Genomic DNA, 21,056 nt, shown 5'->3' with positions numbered 1-21,056 from the left:
CCTCGTTATCACATTTTAGCTTCATGCCCTTGAACCATGGGTGGAATTAGCCCCACTTTATAGATAAGCAAACAGTCTTGAGCACGTTGGCTGTTTTTGTCTGCCCAGAGTTTCTCCCTCTGGAGCCTCAGTATGCTCCTAACTGTGATCTCTGCACAACTCTCAGGTCTGTTAAAGGGAAAACGGCCCTAAGCACACCCGCGGGCATCTGCGGTCCTCAGGCGGGCGAGATTTAAAGGCTGCCAGACTGTCTAGCAAGGGCAGCCCTGTAACAAAGCAGCTCCGCCAGCCACTTAAATCTTCCAGTGTCTGTCTCTATATAAACAAACCTCTGGTGACTTTTGTGCTCACAGCTTTTTCCTTCTTTGGGTAAATTACCAGGAGAGGGATTTCAGAGTGATCTTTTGGGGAACTTCAGCCGTCTGATCTTCTCTCTGCAGTGAGGGGGCAAGCCCACTCTGGCCCTGCGGCCTCCCTCAGCTGCCCTGTCCACCCAGGGAGTCAGTCCTCCGTTGGCTTCAGGTTAGGAGCAAACCAGGTGCAGTCCCTAGTCTTTCCCAGTCCCTCCCAGTCCCTCCCAGTCCCTCCCACTCCCTGAAACTCTTTCACTTCCCCTCACAGGAGTTGGGAGCTTGTGGTGGACTCGGGTGAGGTCCACCAAGGCCTCTGCCTTCGCTCCCTTGGACCTTTGGGATTTGGGGCCCCTTCCCCCATAGGACAGCCCTTGCTGGCTCTGGTTGGGGCATATTTCCCGGGCTGAGGTCACATCTCGCCTGCTTTAGTGCTGGGGGTGACTGTGTGCTTGCTGGGGTTTATTGTGTTATGTGTGGGGGTTGTCACTGGCTATTTGTGTCCTTTCTGAGTCCCCCCCATCTTTCCTTCAGGGTCCCTTTAAAGGAACCCTACTTTCCCCACTAGCAGGGCTGAGCCTCTCAGAGGGAGGGCCTCTCTCCACCACCAGGTGGAAGCCTCAGGTTGCTGTCGCTTGGCTGTGTGGCCACGGAGGGGAGCAGCCTCCCAAAGCGAAACCTCGGTCCTTTTGGACCTGTGGCCCTGAGCCTTGCTCTCCGGCCCAGGGGCTGGGTCCCCTTTGGCACTAGATCAACAGATTCACCCTGAAACCCCGTCAGTGCCAGGTCTAGTCCTGCATGGGCCCAGGAACATTATTTTTTACTTTTTGGATCATCTTTAATCCATGACTTCATTCCACTGGGCCCTCTGGCCCATCTCCCTTGTCAGTCCCTTGGGGCAGTGGGGATTTTGTTCAGGAATTGAGTGGGAACTCAGCAAACAGGGGTCTGTCCCGAGAGAGGCCTCCGTCCTCCAGCCTCGGCGGTGCCCAGACAGAAGCCCCATCCTTGATGGGCCAAACGGGCCGACCTCCAAAATCCGCACAGGCCCTGGCTGTTGCTCACTCCCACGCCACTCTGGGCAGAGTCTGGCAGTGGGATGGGACAGGATAGACCTGGCCCTGTGGTTACTTCACCTCTGGAGCCTTCTCTGGAACGGTGGGCATATACTCAAGCCAGCCATGTGTTCCAGGAGGGGAGGCTGGGGGAGCCACCTGGAAGGTGAAGACTGTGCAGACACCCTTAAGGAGACCCAGGGGAGCAGCTGCCCAGGACCAGCGCCTGCTCAGGCTGGGGAAACATTTCTTTTTAAATAAAAATTAAATTTGTGAAATATAGCATACATATAGAAGTATATGACAACATACATAATGTTTAAAAAGTCACACTGTGCTCACTTCGGCAGGACATATGCTAAAAGTCACAGATAAAACACACATGCGCATTCCACTCAGGACAGGAAATAGGTTTCCACAATCCCAGAAGCCCGCCGTGTGTCCAGACCTATCCCAGCCCATTCACTCACTCTCGCCTCCCACCCCTGCCCCTACCCTGCCGGAGGTGACCACTGATCTGAATTTTGTTCTTCCTTTATTTTCTGGTCCTGGAAGTTCCGTGGACCTTGGGCAAATGCTGAGCTCTTTTTTTCTCACTTACAATACTGTTATTTTGTAGTTTTAGTTTTACCATGTATTTATCCTAAACAACATTTATTTGCTTATTCTTGAACTTAACGTAAATGGAGTCACGTCATCTGTATTTTTCATGTCTTTTGCTTAACATGATTTTAAAAATTGATCTCTATTGCTACTACAACTCATTCCCCTTTGACAGACATTATTTTTATTTTTTAGAGCAGTTTTAGATTTACAGAAAGATCCAGTGGATAGTACAGAGCGTTCTCACATACCGTGCACACAGTATGGTGTATTACAATGAATGAACCAAGACTGACATATTATTAACAAAAGTCCATAGTTTATTCAAATTTTCTTACTTTTTACCTAATGTTCTTTTTCTGTTCTAGGACCCCATCCAGGATAGCACATTACTATTAGTTATCATCTCTCCTTAGGCTCCTCTTGCTATGAAAGTTTCTTAGACTGTCTTTGTTTTTGATGACCTTGACGATTTTGAGGACTGGTCAGGTATTTTGTAGGATACCGCATTCATTTTTATTGCTACACACACACACACACACACACACACACACACACACACACACACACACATTCCTGCAGTGGAATATTATATATATCACGTTATATGAGATATATCATATAAATCTATTTTTATCATATATATATCACTCCCATCTTATTGATTTGCCATTGATAAACACTTCTGCTAGTTGTTTCTGCTATTTTTGTTTTAAACGCTGCCACTGTGTATATTTCTGTATGTATTTCCTAGTGTGCATAAGAAGGGTTATATCCGTAGGTGGAATTGATGGGTGTAGGCTATGTGCAGGCTCAGTTTTCCCAGATATTGTCAAACTGTTTTCCAAAGAATTTGTGCAGATTTATATGTACACCTGAGGTTCTTCGTCCCACTCTTTCACCGCATCTATTATTATCAAACCTTAATTTTCTCCAACACAGCAGGTGTGAGATGACAGTGCTTTTAAATTACATTTTTTTTGTTTTATAACAAAATCAAGCATTTCATGTGTTTAGAAACTACTTCTGCTTTCTTTTCTGTGAAATTCCTTTTACCCACTTTTTGTTGGGGTACTTATTAATTCACAGAAGTTGTTATAAGATATAATTCAGAATATGAGCTGCAAATATGTTCTTCCAGTTTGTGTCTTACCCTTTCATTCTCTTAATGGTGTCTTTTGATCAACAGAGGGTCTTAATTTTAATGTAGTTGGATTTATCAGTCTTTCCTTTATGGTTACATTTTCTAATTCTTACAAAATCCTTCCTTATCTCTAGTTAAAAATATAATCTCCCAATATGTATGATGTGAGATAGGGATCTAATTTTATTGATTTTTAAAATTTATATTTAAACATGCATAACTACCAGTTATTGAAAAATTACTTGCTCTTCCCACTGAGCTGTAATGCCAGCTGGGTCACAGATCATGGATTCCTAGTGCGTACCTGTTTCTGAGCTCTGTCTCGTACCACCAGTCAGCTTTTCTATCCCAGCCCCCACACTACACTGTTTTCATTGCTATAGCTTTATAAAAATTGATATTTGGAAGAGCAAGACACCGTGACCTCATTTTTTAACAGTGTTTTGATTCTTCTCAGCTCTTCATACTTCCATAAAATTGTTAGTTTCAGATGGTCTATAATTTAATATAGACCATCTGAAAAAAATTAAAAATATTTTTACGTTAGATTCACAATTTTCAAAAGGGCAGATGGTGAATTCCCCCATCCTGACTAGTTTCTTGGGCATTTTTCCAGAGGTAACCTGAAATTATGTAAGTTTGTGTGTGTCCATCACCCTCTTTTTGTCGTTGCATAGTCAGTCCGTCAGCGAACTTCATTTAAAGCGTGCACTTTGTTTTCAATGAAATCTGTTTCCTAACAGGTCAGGATTTATAAGTATCAAAGAGAGATCAATGTTACCACTTGGTACATTTTTAGTCCTGAATCAAGGCATTCTGCGTAGTTTCCAAACATATAAAATACATTTTATAACTTATGCAGTAATTTTGATGGAAAAGCAGCCAACCCAGCTTCCTAGCTGACTGCGAGACATGTGAGTCTCTTCCTGCTGCGGGGATCACGTGAGGAGCACAGACCAGTTTTCCAGACAGGAACATCTGGGTCACTCTTTCAGAAATAGAGCGACAGGAATAACACATTTAGTATATTCTTACAATGTTGTTGTTGGTTATATTTGGGGTTGGCTCTGTCATCTTCTACTATCGTTTCTATTTGTCATTTTCAGCTTTCTTTTGTTTTTTCCTTCTGTCGATTTGTTAGTCCTGCCCCTGGTTCTGTCTTGTCGCGGTCACCCCAGGAACAGCAGCACACCTTCCCGTGTAGCTCCGTCCGAAGCTGGCCAGTATCTTCCCCATGCTCCTGCCCGACTGAGACCCTCAGGTGGCTTAGACGAGTTACGTCTGTCCCCTTCTAGAATTTCCCTTGGTGTGAGTCTGTTGGTGAAGAACTCTTGTTTTTGTTTGTCTGAAATCTTTATTTTCCCTTGATTCTTGAAATACTGTATATTTATTTTCTCCAGGTTTGGAATTCTAGATTGCCAGTAATTTCTTTCAGCATATAAAGCTGTCATTCCACTGTTTTCTGGTCTCCACTGACTGTTGCGAAGTCAGCAGTGGCCTGTCACTCTTTTAAAGGTAATGCCTTTTTTTTTCACCCCGCTCTGTTGCTTTAAAATTTTTCTCTTTGCCTTTGGTTTTCTGCAGTTCACTATACTATGTCTAGGGCTGGATTTTTAATTTTTCCTGTTTGTGATTTATTGGGATTCTTGCATCTATGGATTACTGTTTTATCTGTTCTAGAAAATTCTCAGCCATTATCTCTTCAAACAATATCTTTCTCACACTTGCCTTCTAAAACTTTAAAATGTGTGTTTGATTTTGTCACCTTTCTCAGTTTATTTTCCAAATATTTTAACCTTTCTTCCATATTTTCCAGTTCTTTTTCTCCCCCCAAGACCTCCATGGATCAGGGGGAGTACTGTAAGCATGGATGATCTGTATCTGATACTTCCAATATGTGAAGTCTGGGTGGATCTGTCATGTGTATTTCTGCCAGCACTCACTCATGGTACCGTGTTTTCTTGTGTATTTGGTATCTTTTACTGTATGCGCTTTGAAAAATAATTGTGTGGATCTCCCCAGACATAAGACAAAGGCGCCTTCCTCTAGGGAGGGTTTACATTTATCTCTGCCTGGTGCTCAGGGCGCTGCCAGACACTTTCAGTTCAAGCCTGGAGGTTTCACAGCCCGTGATTAGGATGGAGCTTGGCCTGCAGACTCTCAGCTGCCAGTGTTTCCACGCACTCTGGGGTGGCAGCGGGCGGTGGGGTGCGGCATGCTTTCCTGGTTCTGCTCAACACCAAGGCAACGCTGCCTACGGCCTTCGAGTTTTGGGAAGGAGGGCCAGTTCACTTCTGGTTTGCCCTTACTCTGCAGTGTTAGTCCTTTGGGGTCACAGCTTAATGTCCTGTGAGACTTCCCATTTTTTGTGGGCCCTGGATTTTGATTTTGCCTTTTTCACTCCGAGTTCTCAAAACCTTGCCTGTTTCACAGCTTAGTTTGTGTGGCTAGGTAGATGCCACCGGGAGAAAAGTGACCTTGGATGTTCTGATGACCTCTCTTGCTTTCTCTTAGATTCTGGCCCGGAGATTCTGTACTATCATGTAGTTCTTTGACGCTTCTATGAGGGTTTAAAAAATATTTATCACAGCATTTAAAAATAAACCTTTTATTTTAGAATATCTTGAGACTTACAGAAAAATTGAGCAGAGAGTACAGAAGGTTCCCATATGCCCCAGACTGTTTATAATAGCTTCCCCTATTATAAACATTTTACAACAATATGGTACGTTTGTCACACTTATCCATTATTATGGACCAATATGTATACGCTATTATTAGAAAGGGTCCATAGTTTATTCAGATTTCCTTCGTTTTTTTTTTCCTCTTTCTGTTCCAGGATCCTACCCAGCACACCATATTACATTTAGTTCACACGTCCTTAGGCTCCTCCTGGCTGTGAGAGTTTCTCAGATTTTCCTTGTTTCTGATGACTTTGAGAGCCTTAAGGAGTACCAGTCAGGTATTTTGCAGAATGTCTTCAGGTTTGTCAGATGCTTTCCCCTTTGATTAGACTGAGGTTCTATGTTCTGGGGAGTAAGACCACAGGTAAAATGCCATTCTTATCACTTCACGTTAAGGGGACGTGCTCTCAAGATGACATCACTGGGCTGAGGTAGTGTCTGCCAGCTTTCTCCACTGTGGGTTACTTTTCCCGTCTGCACTGTACGGCAGGTCACTGTGCACAGCTTAAGGAACGGAGAATTACGCTTCACCCCTTGAGGGCGAAGTATCTACACAGAATTCTGTATGGGAGATTTCTGGTCCCCCCTGCCCTCCCCTTTCCCGCTTTATTTATATCGACATGGACTCATGGATACTTATTTTATACTTTGGATTATAATCCAGTACTACTTTGTTGCTCAGATTGCTCCAGCTTTGGCCATTCAGGGCCTTTTCCATTGGCTCCTGTGCCATCGAGCGTCGTTTCGCTTCCGAGCCCTTCCTTACTCTCTGGTGCCGCAGTGTTGTTCGGGCACATGCTATCCATTTTCTGCCCCAGCCCTAGAATCAGCCATTTCTCCAAGAACACTTGATCCCCTTTGTCAGAGAGTATTATTAGAAACCTGAAAATGGGAGCCAAGTGTGCTCATCGCTACTGGAGTAGCTTTGCTTCTCGGCCCTCTCAGTTGACAGTGCTAGGAGATACATGTGTATATGCACAAAATCAGAAAGAACTTACGGACTTAGTATTGATAGGGACTCGTCTATATCAATATGAAGCTGAGCATGAGTTCCTTCTGATTTCTCCAAATGGAATTCATTACATGGTTCATTCTAGCCTTCTCCGCTTCCTTATCTGTAACCTCCCACTCCCAAAGTGGGAAGCCTGGCTCCCACCATCTGCCATCTATATCATAGCATTTTCAGTTATTCTCAGCAGCCAATCATTTCTGGAAACTGTTAACTTCTCCCCGTTCATTTTTAAAACCGAATGAGACTATTATACTAACTGTTCTGCCCTTGAACATTTTACTGGGCAGACAACACATACTGGCGTCATCCTTGCTGATTCACACAGATTTACCTTGTGTCTTTTGAGGACGGCATAATATTCCATAGTATTAATGTTTAGTTTATTCAACATCTTGCCTATTGATGGGTATTCAGGTCATTTCCAACCTTTTGATACAACAGTGCATCAGGATTATTTTTGTTTTTGTGAACGTGTGAACATTTCACCAAAATGAAGTGCTTAATCAAAGGATATAGATGTTTAAAAATCTCAGATATTGTCAAATCGCCCTCTGGAGATTGGGCCAGTTTAGTCGCACCATCGGCATGAGAACATTTCCTAATGCCAGCTACAAAGGAGAGAGATCAGTCTCAAACTCTGATCTCTGTCAATCACACGTGAAGGGAATTCACTGTCATATGCATATCAAATCTATTTTCCTAACTCTAGAGAGGTGTATTGTTTTAGAATTTTTACATTTTTATGTAGTCAATTTATCACTCTTCTTCCAGGATTGTGCGTCGTGCTTTCTCCATCGTCCATGTTCTCATCGTACTTTTATGGTTTACTTTAAAAAACAAATCTCAGACAAACAGGCATCATGATCACCTCCATACCCAAGCATTACTGATGGAACAGCTCTGCCCACTCTGCCCGCCTGCCCTCCTGGAACTAATCACCATTCCATCACCTCCCCTGTGGCCAGTGTCTCTGAACTCATTATTGAACGGTTTGACACTGGTCCACCTGGAAATGAGGCGTTTACACCCAAATGTGAAGCCACCTCAGGCTTAGTTCACCTGACGCATGTGCGTGCATTTCTCATGTAGCTGTGCACTGATTTATGCTCGAGGGCATACACCTTAGCACAGGTGGACAGCGGCCCACGGGCCAGGTAAGGGAGTAAGTATTGCACGATGCCGTTTTGCGTCTTTTGAAGTTATGCTTAGTTTCACTATGCAGGGAGATCAAGCTGTCGATACCTGCAGTTCGTTTATTTTCATTGCTGTGGAGTTCGATTTCAATATGCCTCAAAGGTACTTACCCATTTTTCCTGCTGTGGGTCACTTCGGTTGTTTCCAATACTTCTGTACACATCTTATGCTATGAGGAATTCTTTAAGGTAGGTCTGCTGGGTTGGAATGAGAGCATCTGTGTATTCACTAGATAGCTGGCCGTTCTGTGTAAGGAGGGCCCACTCCCCCATCCCTGGCATTAGAAGAACTCTTTTGTCAGTTCGTGGACATGAAATGGTCTCTCAGATTTTAATTTGCCAGGGAAGTTGAACATGTTTTCATATTTATAAGCCGTTCAAGTTTCCTTTTGTTTATATCATTTAGCCATTTTCCTTTTGAGGATGTACTTTCATTTTTCAAATCTTCTGATCCATTTGCAATTGGGCCAGATGACCACTGACATAACTCTACTTTTATCTACCAAACTACTACCCGTTTGATTAAAATGCCTGTTGGTATTTTCATGTTTCATTAACATATGAATCACATATTCTTCACATTAAGATGTCAGTTCTCCCCAAATTAAACTTTCCTAAGACGTTCCCAGGGATCCAGTAGGGCCCTTGTTGCTTTTGTTCCCTTAGGTGTTTTCTGTTTGTCTGATGGCCACGGCTCCAGAACCAGTGCTAAGTGGTGGGCAACAGTGGATGGTGAGTGTAATTCTGGTGTTTCAATACTTCTGACTTATTTTTCATTGTTGGAGTTACAAATAGTCAAGAATGGATGTTAAATTTTATCAAGTGTTATCTGTATCTGGAGAGTCGATAGGCCTTATGTTTATCAGGTTTATAGAATCAATTGATAGAATCATCTATCGTCACATTCCTGATTTTTTAAAAGTGATTAATCACTTCAGAGAATTTAGAAAGGCCCAACCCCTGGCAGATAAGCACCAAGTAACCATCACCAACAGGAATGTAGACTTTTATATTTTGTAACTGAATATTAGAAGCATCTCTCCATTGCTACATCTCCAAGCTGCTGTTTAATCATGTTAATTAGCTCCAAAAACCCCACTGATGACACTCAGCTCTCCCCATACCTTGTCACATGAACAGACCTCCTACCACTCTGTTCTCCCACCCAGAAATCCAGTCTACGAAGTTCTTGTTCCTCTTAGGCACATAAGGGTAAAACTGCTCCAGGTGCGGGGCCGGGGCCCTCGACGCACATCGCCTGCCCCTCCCACAGAGCAGTCACCACCACACCGTGAACTTATCGTAGAATAGATTTATTTTCCTGAAACCATGTCTGTGCAACGCTTGTTGCCATCAGCACAGAAATAAACAACTGCTCTATTTACAGTCTAAAGTCAAACATGCGTTGTGATAAACTGACATTTAGCATTTTATTAAGATAAATGCATCACAATATTTGTATTGCACCAACATCTGTCTACTGCTTCTGGTTTCATTAAATAAGTTACATTTAATACAGTGCAAAATAGCTGTTTGCACACTCAAAAAATAACTGGTCATGAACTGGAGGCCTACATTTTAACCATTCAACACCTGTAGTGTTTTCAATATTTATAAATAAGCAGAACTGTACAGGGCCAATTAAAAAGTAGCATGTTTCAATGACACCATAGAGAAATCTGGCTACTTACAACTGAAGGCATGCATTACAACTGAATATTGAATTTGTACATTTATATAAGCTATGACATTTTGCACAGAGAAATATGGAGACTTGGCTGATGGCTTCTAAGTTCTTGGATGAGATTTCAGAAACTCATTCTTCTTGCAGCAAAGAAACCAAAATTCTCTGGAGAGGCTTTCTGATTCATTAAGCTAAATTGTACACTTGTAATTATTTTGATTTAAAAGCTAAAAACCCCATTGGTAATACACGTTTCCTCCACATAACACACAATGAGTTGGGGACTTTTTTCTACTTATCTTTCCCCCCAACATCAATCATGCAGAGGGCTGGTAGATGTGTTGCTAAAAACGCACATGCACGCAACCGAACACCCTTACATTTCTGCAAAATGGTTTAGGAAGCGGTTACTCCAGTATTGCTGAAAAGGAAAGAAAGAGGAAAGAAATCAGCTTTACGAAATATGGGGAGGAAATGTTAGAGTAACTAAAGTTAACAGTGACAGATAAAAGGGGCTATTCAGTTTGATCTTTTAAGATTTCAAGACCAGCATTTCTGATGAACTATCCCTGAGGCACTGCCCACACAGGGTAGCATCTAGAAGCACTAGCTTGGCTGCACAGACCTCTCACGTCATCTGGCTACAGAGCAAAGTCCCCCCACCCCCCCAAGCTCACAGGAGAATCCCATCAGGCAGACACTTAATTGCTTTGGGTGTAACAGGAGAGAGACAGGAGGGAAGGACAGTTCTTCGGTTAGCAGTGCAGAGGGAAGGGAGCGGAAGCAGAAGTGAGCGGTGTGGCAGCGCCAAGCCTCTGGCGCCCTCCCCCCGCCCCTCCCCAGGGGCAGCCTCCGGGCTGCAGGCCTCGCTCTGCCCAGTCCCGGCGGGGAACTGCTGAACGCACTGCTTATCACTGCTCCCCTTCAAGAAAGAAGGCTGCAGGTGGCCCTCATTGTTCGCTGCAGGGTGGTGGCTTTGACAGAATTTGGTGGTTAAATTAAAAAGGCAATGGTGGACTTGGCTTTGAGGATGCAGCAGGCTGTGGCTCTGGGGCGTGGGCGGGTGCTTGGCAGACACTGAGCAGCTCATGGCCTCATACTGCTGAGGGCTGCCTACCACACAGACCTTCAGGGGTCCAAGGCCCCAGCTGGAGGGTGAGGTGGTAGCAGCTGCTTGTGAAGGAGGCTGGCAGATACCCTGCTTGGCTGTGGCCTCACGCAGCTCTCCTAACAGTGCCTTATTACTAGCAAGGTACAGGTGCAGAACGAGCTGCCGGAGGTGTCCCTGGGAGGGGACGTGTGAGATTGCCATCTTCTGGGCAAAGCTGCATCAAAGAGGCTGGGTGAGCACGGGGTGGCAAGAAGAAGACTTATGGGATGGGCCGCAGACCCAGGGGGAAAGTGTTTCAGGCAGGAGCTGAGGAAGGCACTGCCCCATCAAGTTGCTGATGGTGGGAGAACAGACCCACAGTGCCTTCCTGCAGGTGCCGGGCGGGGGTGGGGCTGGGCAGCTGCGACTCCCTGCAGGGGGGAGGCCTGAGCCCAGGGATGCGCCCACAGCGAAACTACCGCTGAGGGGGCACTGATGCCGACATGTTTTTCAGAGGTGAAGCCTGAAGCAGAGCAGACAAGGGGACCTGCTTGAGGCAGCAGAGTGTCCTCCCCACTCCCAGCCGTCTGGGCTGAGGGAAGTGGTGCCCAAACTGCCTCCGTGGGCTGGACGGGACTGAAGCTAAGAAACCACAAGGCAACGGCCAGCCCAGGGCCATCTGAGGCTGTGCACATCTCCAAGAGCGGCCCACACCATTCAACTTATTATGTAAAGGCCGCTAAATCCAGGAACTGCGTCGGGAAGAGCTGACTATTCGGTTAGTTTGGTTTCCATTGACTAGCTCACCACCCGACAAGCTCAGACACCGTTTTGGTGTACAGCCAAGATGCACTCCTTGCATTTCGTCCACTTGGCCCATTTCTTTTTATACTTTATGATGCTAAACATTCAAACCAACCTCCCCTTCCTCTGCGACAGGCCGCGGTGAGCCAGGCAGGACCTTCCATTTAGTCAGTCTCCATGTTCCACTTCCATCTCCTCATACTCAGACCTCAGACCACAGCAGCACCTTGACCTGCTTGACACTTGTTAACTTTCCCCCAGACTCTCAGCGTTCACACTGCGTCTTCTGGCTCTCCCAGTAACCAGGGCCCAGGGACCTTCACAGCAACACTCAGGCCCTCACAAGGAGGGAGGTGTGAGCCCACTGAATACAAGCTGCTGCCCAGGCCGCCTTTGCGACAGAGCTGCTAGTTTCCCGGCTGGGCAGAGCCATGGCCTAGTAACTGCTTTAACATACCCTGGAGAGAGAAGACAAGTCTCAGCTACAAAGGATGTGACTCAGATGGTGAAAAGGGTGGCTTATTTAAGAGGACCTACAGATGCATAAGTTCATTAGTTCAGTTACTTGCTTTCACTAGCTTTTTAATGAACCAAGGTTCTGGGACAAATCCTTGCAACTAGCAAAGATCAAAAGAAACACGTTTTTATGACTCATCTTAGTGCTAGCAAAGGACAGCTCCCTCAGCCTGTCAATCTGACCAACTCAACAAATGTCTCTTCCCTCAGGCCCTCCCCGACATCTGGCGATGCCAGGGTCCTAGGCAGCTAGCCTGACCATGTGTGTGCAGCCGGCACACACTGTATGCCCACTGCTCTCGGGGACAGCCACGGAGCACAGCAGTGTCTGACACGAGGACCTTATTCACTAGTCATACAGCTAGCTCACTTGGCGGCATTCGCCTTTAGGCTAAAGCATCTGAATCCAGAGAATACTCACGTTAGTTGATGGATGTTGGAAGGCAATGGAGGAAAACACCGCAGTTAGGACTGTTAATGCCTTATACACTGTTGGTAAGACTGATCTGGAACATGCGCAAACATTTATCACACTAAAGGTGGTGGTGGTTAGTGCCACATTCAAATAAAAATAGTTCTATACAATATGTTCATTTGGTCATGTGCTATTTACAGATTTTACAAAACACATACACACACATACACACACACACACACACTTGCCCTTATGTTCTTTACACCAGGCTAAAACAGGCCAGCAGAAACTTGCATAAAATGTGTCACAGATGACCATTAGTGCCTATGCATTAACAAATAAAATTCCTACAACTATTTATGCAGCAGAACAGGATCCTTCTTCCCCTCAAGCATAGTCAAACCAAACATCTGAGCTAAAAACTTAAGAGAGAGCTGAATACATCTATCATAGGTCAAGCTAAGCCACTTGAGTTAAAAACAAGACAGTTATTTTCTGTCCATTTAAAAATTTTATTTTTTAGAACTAGATTGTGAAGTGCCACTGAAATAGGCAGTGTTGGCAAAACAATGTCTGTTACAGTAAAATACACTACACATTTAAATAAATAACCTTAAAAACTGCGTGAGGGGACATGAACCCAGTCAATTGAATCTGGAACAATGTTTTCTGCACAAGCGAGAACAGGCATACCTCTTAAGACTGATGTAAACAGAACCATCGAAATCCTACAGGAGAAGCAGCTGAGCGGGGCCGGGAGTGGGGGGTGGGGGTGGGGTGGAGGTGAACGGAGTGGGTGAGGGAGTGGCAAACCAAAAAATACTGACTGAGGTAGCAGTACTCTGCCCAGTGCAGAAAAATTGGCTTATGAATAAAAATTAGACTGTGATCTCAGATTAAATCCAGATGATCATGCAAAAGACAAAATCCATGCTATTTTGTTTTAGAAAAAAACCACACACATTCATTTCCTAAAATCTGCTGCCAATTAATTTGCTGACAATGTCTGCTGGCTCAACTTTTTTTTTTTATACAAGGATGAGTATTAAACAGAACACTGTACATGCTTTTTCATCTACAAAAAAATATTTGCATAAAATAGTGTTAGTTCTCTGTACATGTCAATGGACACTTTAATTATGTGTATAAAAAAGGAAAATCTTGCCCCACTGGAGTCAGAAAAAGCAAAACAAAACCTAGAGTATGAAATCTCCATCACCAGCGAATATGCTCATGTGAAATTCAGCAGAAATAGACAGTTGCTTTAAACAATAAAAAATTAATTGATTAAGTTAAACATCTTCTTTATGTAAAACTGTCAGTCAAGACCAGAACATATCACTAAAGTTAGTGTCTGTGCTATATACCCAGATCACCAGGGGCATTATGAGCAGCACGAACGGCCAGGAAACCCCATCGGTGCATGCCGAGAACGAGCAGGCTTTGGTGGCGGGCTGCACACACTCTTTACCAGGTTCCAGGTAGTTGCGGGCCACAAACTTGAGCGTCTCGTCCATTAGAATCACAGGCAAGGAGATTTTCAGCACCATCAGCCACTGGGTCAAATTCAGCGGTGTTATCTGGAAGATAAGCTGAAACACAGACAAGCCTCGTCAAGCTCCCAGATTCAGACAGGCAGCCGGGCCCCTGCCCAGGTCCCACCACCACTTACTGGCAAGGGTTCGACGTAGAGGATGAGGAAGTGGAGCGACATGGACAGGCAGATGGAACCCACGAGCCAGATATTCTCCCAAGGGGGCATCCTCAGCAGGGACTGGTTTTCAGACAAGCTGCAGAGCAAGAAGAAATACAGGAAATAGGCCCACCAAAAAGGCAAAGGCAGGTATCACAAATGACAGTTTTGAACTGCGTTTCAATAAGGCGGCAGCTAACTTGGCACTGCCCACTGACCTTTTCTACTGACTAAACTTTCTACTGCGGCAAAGTTAAGGAAGAACGTTCAGATGTAGGACAAACTTCCAATTTTAAATCTAGGCTTCGGCACAGCAAATTCCATTTCATTGGGTTCAAAACTGCTCCATTGCCCTTGACATTTAGGCTATTTCAAAATTTCCATTTTTGTCACTGGCTTAATTGGATGATACCACTTGTGTCAATGCTAAAGGGAAAGAGTGCCTTCCCCGTGGGCACTGGCAGATGGGACAGTCAAGTCCCTATTTCTGTCCTCCACTGTCTCTTAAGGAACACGTGGCTAAGCCCTCCCACTATTTCCTGGAGATGATGACGCTTAAGCCTTAAAAACCGGTGCTGCTTGTTCTCCTTTCTTTGGGGGAGGAAGAGCGGTCCTGTGATCCTCAACCGACCGTGACACGTGTGACTGCAGGCTGGCGGAGCTTGCGCCCCAGCTTGCCGAGAAGACTCACTGACCTGTTGAGGGCATTGCACATCTCTATGGTTACTAGAACAGAGAGCGCCATTGTCATTGGGTACGGGGATTCAAAGATCGCACAATCCACTCCTTCAAAGTCCGGGTTGTCCTCTTTACACTGTAGGAAATGGCTCTGCAACAAAAGCCCAATCACACTCATCAGCCAAGTGCGTTTCCTCAGTCCATGCCCCAACTCCACACGAGGTCTGGAACGCAGAGCTGCACCAGACCTCAGCCCATTTCCCAGAGAAGCCGGGTCCTTCAAAATAATCTTAGATGCAACTGCTGATTGTTTGAGACTGAAGATAATCTGATAGGCTCCCAAACCCAGAACGCTCAAAGACAACCTTGTTTGTGAGGGCTTACAACACTCTGCGTCCAAGGCACAGAAAGAAAGGTGGCTACATACCAGCTGGTAGAAAGACACTCTTGGACCGCCGTCAGCAGCAATGAACCACCACGCAGCAGCACCCACGGTAGCAGCGCCAACGTAACCTGGGAACACAATCATGATGTTGACACACTGCAGCTGCTGTCTCGTAGGCTCTCCCCAGGACAGAGACAAAGGACATGGCATGCCGATGGTCACTGGAACCACCTGTACAAAAGCAGCTAGACCGAGGGTTTCTGCAAGGAGAGGGTCTGTGGTACAAAAGAACCAGGCAATTTTTCCTCCTCCAGAATTTGTGAGGAAAAGCACCTACTGGATTGGCAAAGGTCCACCAGCTATGCCCTTGTCTAAGCAGCAGCATCCTCCACATGGACCAGGTCAGGCCACCCATGACTTATAGGCAAACCGATGCTGTCGATGCTGTCCACTAACCCATCTGCTCCCCAGACGCCTGGCAGAATATCTACGCGGAGAGGCTGTTAGCACAGTTAGTGCAGAACACAGCATCACGGCAATGTCTGAAGCCAAGTCTGGCACCAGCACCTCACCAATTACTTTTGAATCCAGCAAGTTTATTACAAAGAAGCAACAAGGAGTAGGGGAGAACACAGGGACTTGAGAATAAGAGAATGTCCCAATGTGGTAGCGTCCAGTAAAAGACACAGGTGCATACACCCTATAACCCAGCTGTCACAGTAGAGCAGCAGGCAGCTCACGTCCAGCGACAAGGCAGCTATGTGTTTACTGACAAGGAAATTACCCAACAAGTAGGGAGAAATACAGAAAGACACAGGGTTATACAGCTTGCTGTCACCTGTGAAAACCCATACATGAGATCTGCTAGAGTTTCTCTGGAGGAGCACGAGAAACGTATCGCTGGAGGGACTGGCTGGTTGAGAACTTCCCAGGTGTGTTTTACATTTTTTTTTTAAGGCGACCTTGGTTGACCTCACAGATTCCAAGGACCTTGTCAGTTTATAATCCCTTATTTTTTATGCCTCTGGCACCTGGTCTTCTTAGTTGGTCTCCCATCCAAGTACTATGTTTTTTCAATTTTAAGTCATGTGAATGTATTAAAACAAAACAAAACGCCTGTTTACGGGATCCTAGGGAAGTCATTTAACCTGTCTGGGCCTCACTTTCCTAACCTATAAAATGGGGAGGGAACCACCACCCCAGGGCAGGAGGATGAGGTCTCCACAGGTGGCACGCAGAAGAGTCTGAGCCACAGCCAGGCCCCACGCATCTACCAACCACTGCTGACACGCACAGGGGTCCCTTCTACCTCAGCGACATAAGGCCTGAATTGTCCCTGTGTCCTTTTGCCCACAGGTTAAATCTGAAAATGTCACTCACAAACGCCCACGGAAGGATGAGGATGCTGAAACGAGACCGACTTTACTATAAACTGGGTATTTACAGCTCATTAAACTGCAAGAGGGCAGCCTCCATTTTTTGCTACTCTAGTATGGGAATAGAGGAAAGATGTCCTTTTAAATGGATGAATTCATAAAATTTTGGCTCACGAACACTTTGTTTAAAAATCAACAGTATAAAAACTACTCACAGCCAATAGCCAGGTAGCGGAAGAAGAGCCACCCGCTGATGAGTGGCTCCTTTGGGTTCCGGGGCGGTTTATTCATGATGTCCAGATCCGGAGGGTTGAAGCCCAGTGCAGTGGCAGGCAGGCCATCTGTCACCAGATTGACCCAGAGCAGCTGGACAGGAATCAAAGCCTCAGGAAATCCAAGGGCTGCTGTCAGGAAAATACTGTTTCCACCCCAGGAAAGAAGAGAAAGACCCCAAATTATTTTTGGTCACTATTCAAGTAGTATCACCTTGTCCTTCTCCATAAAAACAATGGACAGCAACAATGGATGCTTGAAATAATGTTTTTTTGGTGATCGTAAAACATTAAACTCAATTTCGAATTAAGGCTAACTTTAAGAAAGACAAGAATTTTACGTTACTTTATATAGTTAAACTCATTTCTGTTAAAGGCAGCCCTCCCGAGGCCCGAAGTCCCTCTGCCTGCAAGGGCACTCTTTGCTTGGCCTTGCCCTCCCACCCACCTCGTGCACAAGGACCAAAGCTGCTGTCATAGGAAGAACAAATGTGGAAAACTGATCATCACAAGCCCTGATTTTAGCTAAAAGAATACAAGTGATTTGTCACAGGGACCCACCAGACAACTTCCCCCACATTCGACGAGATGAGGTAGCGAATGAACTGCTTCATGTTGTTGTAGATGGCCCGCCCCTCTTCCACAGCAGCCACTATGGTAGAGAAGTTGTCGTCAGCCAGGACCATCTCAGAGGCAGTTTTAGCCACTGCGGTGCCAGAGCCCATGGCAATGCCGATCTCAGCTTTCTTCAGAGCAGGAGCATCGTTCACACCATCCCCAGTCTGGAAGGGAACCCAAGGACCCGAGAGTTGGTTTACACACACCTGTCACCTTACATACACATCCCTGACAAAGGTTCAGCCATCCTAAAACAAGGGAAATGAATGGAGCTGTGGGCCTCTGGACAAAGAAAATAGAATTTTCGTCAAGCTGGTGCCACAAAATGCATTTTACACCTGGGAAATGTGAAACTGCCGGATAAGCTCACTGAAGAAACTTCAGAGGGAAGTGGAACAAAGGAGACTTCGAATACATCTATGTTATTTTTTAACAAACCAACAAACAAAAAAACAACCTATATGGCAGTCAAGATGAAGTACTTTTATCTGCAGATAAACCGTGAGTAGAAGAGGTGCAGACTGCAAAAACACATAAACTATAACATGCTGTTTACACAGGTTGAAAGTATCCAGAAACACGAAAAATGTTGTCTATAGATACAACGCTATCATTCCCATGTTGTTTTTTTATATTTTACTAAACACCTGATACTGAATTTGGAATGGTGGTTTCCCCTGGGAGAGGGAAGAAAGAGGCAGGGAGAACTGGGGAGTACACCTGTTAGAACAACAAAATTTCTTAAAAGTTTTATAGGCGAGCAATAGAAAACAAATACTGTACAACATTAACATGTCTGGGTGAAAAACCACACAAGGGGGAGAATACTGGAAACGCTTCCACAAGCAGCTCTTAAAGACTGCCTCGCCGGTGCCCCTGATCTCAGGTAGGGTTATCCAAAGACCATGACAGAACACAGATTACTTACATTCCGAGTCAATTTTTATCGAGATATCACCAAGTATTTTCCCTATGACTGATTCAGAAGGAACATCTAGATCAACTTAAACTACTCTAGCATCTTCCCTGCATGCAATATACAGCATGCCAAACTGCTGGTGAACAGAATCCTAGAGAAACAGCCCAGATCAAGACAAAACCCAAGAAATTCCAAATCTGGGAGCTATTACTATAAATGTAATGGTCAAAATTAGAATCGTCTATGTTTGTGTAGTGAGTCACCTGCACATGTCCACAGACACTCACCATAGCTGTAATCTCATCAAAGGACTGAAGAAATTCTACAATTTTAGATTTGTGGGAAGGTTCAACTCGAGCGAAACAGCGGGCATTCAAGCAGGCATCTCTCTGGGCTGAAGGGCCAAGCTCGTCAAACTCTCGACCTGTAAAAGCCTTTGACATCACATCCTCGTCCTGCCCAAAAATGCCAATGCGGCGACAGATGGCCACAGCGGTGCCCTTGTTGTCCCCTGTGATCATGATGACCCGGATGCCTGCTTGCCGGCACAGCTTCACAGAAGAGGCCACTTCAATTCTTGGAGGGTCCAGCATGCCCACGCAGCCAACGAAAGTCAGATTGGTCTACAGCAAAAGAAGAATCACTTTATCTTAAAACAAGAAGTCCTCCTTTTCCCTTGTGTAAAACATGGACTATTTATATACATTAAGAGCAAAGGTTTCTGCATTTTCTTATGCCAAATTCTGTAACTCTGACTCTTATCTAAGATTAATATTCACACTACAGATGTAAATCCAACAAAGAACAATATTAATTCTAATTAATTTGAAATGATTAAAAATATCACTACATCGCTTCTTGGCCTTTTGGCTAAAATCAAATGTAAAAATATCACTACATTCTTGTTACCAAATCATTAACTTTCATAATGATACTATTCTGAAATGAGAAAACATTCTGAAGAATAAGAGCATTTTTATACTGGCCACTTTTTTGTGGTCCACAGTACCAAAACTTGTTCCTTATTCCTTTCATTCGATGCTTCAGGAAGTCACACACCTGATAGAGAATTCTACGAGCAGGAAAGTAAATCTCAAGTTGGATATTTTGACCTTCAATAACTAATAAATGTTTTAAAATAGTCTCAATTCTTAAAATATCTTAATTTACATGAGTTGCAAAATAGGTTTTACAAGTTTACTTAGCTCAAGTCTTGATAATTCTACTCTGAAAGTAATAGATTTGTGTTAAATTATTAACTACGTATGTTTAAAGCAGCAACCTAAATTATAATGATGCATTTGGCCTGCAGAAAAACGAACAAACACCTCTTTCTTGGCAAAAACAAGACTCATTTGACCTTTTACCGAAAGACTGCTGTTTAAACACAATGACTGTGCAGGGTGTGGGTGAAGAAACTTCTCACTAGCTAACCTCGTATTTAATGAAGTTGGCAGAGTCCTCGAGGTTCATTTCTTCTCTTCTCAGTGGGCTGTCATGAGTGGCCAGAGCCAGGCATCGCAGTGTGTCACTGCCGCTACCCCATTCCCGAATGACAGACATGATCTTCTGTTTGACTCCGGGAGTCATAGGGACTTTCGTACTTCCAACTCGAATGTGGGTACACCTGTCAATAACACCTTCAGGAGCACCCTGGAAATGTTACAGATTTAGATCAATTTTATTTATTGGCTCATTCAGGATCCTAATCCTGTTAAGAACATCTCAATTGCAATTCACTGCACTTGCCTTTACAAACATTTTGCTCATTGATGTCCGACTTGGCTTGTTCGGTGTACAATAAACTGACATTGATTTTCGATCACGTGAAAACTCTAGAGTAAATTCTTTTTTCATCAACTGTTTAATGACCTATGAAGAGAAGAGAGAAAGAATACTATTGGATGAGTTTCTACACATTTTTCACCTGTTCAACAAATATTCACTAAGCACCTAATATATGACAGGCATTGAGGATACAACAACAAATGATAAACAATCTTGCCTTGTGATGGTTAATACAGTTAATGCACCACTTTCAGGCTCCATAATGCTCCTTGTTTCCCTTCATTGAATAGTTACAGGTTAGAATCGAACAATTAATTCTAAACCTCAGTCTCTGAAGCTGAGGCTTCAATGTGCCTCGGAGGGATCTAGTCCACACCAACTAACATGTGTCAATGTGGCTTTGCACCCTCCACCACTGCCACCACATTCATTCACCTCTGAATGTTAAGCTAGTCTGAGTTGTGGTAATTCTATGTGAACACATTACAGTTCTATATATTATTAAATTTGATCTGTCAATGCTGTATTGAGAATCTTCACATCTATATTATAAAGAATATTAGTTTGTAGCTTCCTTTTCTTGTCACATCATGTCAAGTTTTGGTATCTCTGGCCTCATCAAATGAGTTGAGAAGGGTTTCATCTTCCTTTTTCTCATAGTCTCTATAAAACCAGCATTTCTTTCTTAAGTGTTTGGCAAAACTGGGCCTGAAGAATTTTTGTGGGGTTAGATTCTGAATTACAGATTCAATTAATTTAACAGATATAGGATTATTC

The 21,056-nt window shown here is 44.3% G+C and overlaps 2 protein-coding genes across 4 annotated transcripts in view; one reads left to right on the top strand and one right to left on the bottom strand.

The window, feature by feature from the left end:
• The window catches only part of ANAPC7 (anaphase promoting complex subunit 7), a 40,054-nt gene extending 23,185 nt beyond the window's left edge, over positions 1-16,869 (top strand). Inside the window, exons 11-12 of one of the 2 annotated variants that reach the window (XM_039879421.1) lie at positions 8,708-8,773; positions 16,663-16,869. In XM_039879421.1, coding sequence (XP_039735355.1) covers positions 8,708-8,726 — 19 coding nt within the window. In that variant the 3' untranslated portion in view covers positions 8,727-8,773; positions 16,663-16,869. Of the gene's footprint in view, positions 1-8,707; positions 8,774-11,329; positions 12,723-16,662 lie in introns of those variants that run through there. The other variant, XM_039879420.1, reaches the window with a different exon arrangement.
• The window catches only part of ATP2A2 (ATPase sarcoplasmic/endoplasmic reticulum Ca2+ transporting 2), a 46,775-nt gene continuing 35,057 nt past the window's right edge, over positions 9,339-21,056 (bottom strand). The window contains exons 12-21 of one of the 2 annotated variants that reach the window (XM_039879417.1): positions 20,241-20,363; positions 19,926-20,144; positions 18,779-19,114; positions 17,516-17,736; positions 16,898-17,100; positions 15,349-15,434; positions 14,939-15,072; positions 14,223-14,340; positions 12,557-14,142; positions 9,453-10,146 (exon numbers count right to left, since the gene is read on the bottom strand). In XM_039879417.1, the coding sequence (XP_039735351.1) occupies positions 13,873-14,142; positions 14,223-14,340; positions 14,939-15,072; positions 15,349-15,434; positions 16,898-17,100; positions 17,516-17,736; positions 18,779-19,114; positions 19,926-20,144; positions 20,241-20,363 (1,710 nt within the window). In that variant the 3' untranslated portion in view covers positions 9,453-10,146; positions 12,557-13,872. Of the gene's footprint in view, positions 14,143-14,222; positions 14,341-14,938; positions 15,073-15,348; positions 15,435-16,897; positions 17,101-17,515; positions 17,737-18,778; positions 19,115-19,925; positions 20,145-20,240; positions 20,364-21,056 lie in introns of both variants that reach the window. The other variant, XM_039879416.1, reaches the window with a different exon arrangement.

Source organism: Pteropus medius, unplaced genomic scaffold (genome assembly GCF_902729225.1).
Source record: "Pteropus medius unplaced genomic scaffold, Ma_sr-lr_union100, whole genome shotgun sequence".
In the NCBI taxonomy this organism is placed as follows: Eukaryota; Metazoa; Chordata; class Mammalia; order Chiroptera; family Pteropodidae; genus Pteropus; species Pteropus medius.
This window is presented reverse-complemented; position numbering and strand designations above follow the sequence as displayed.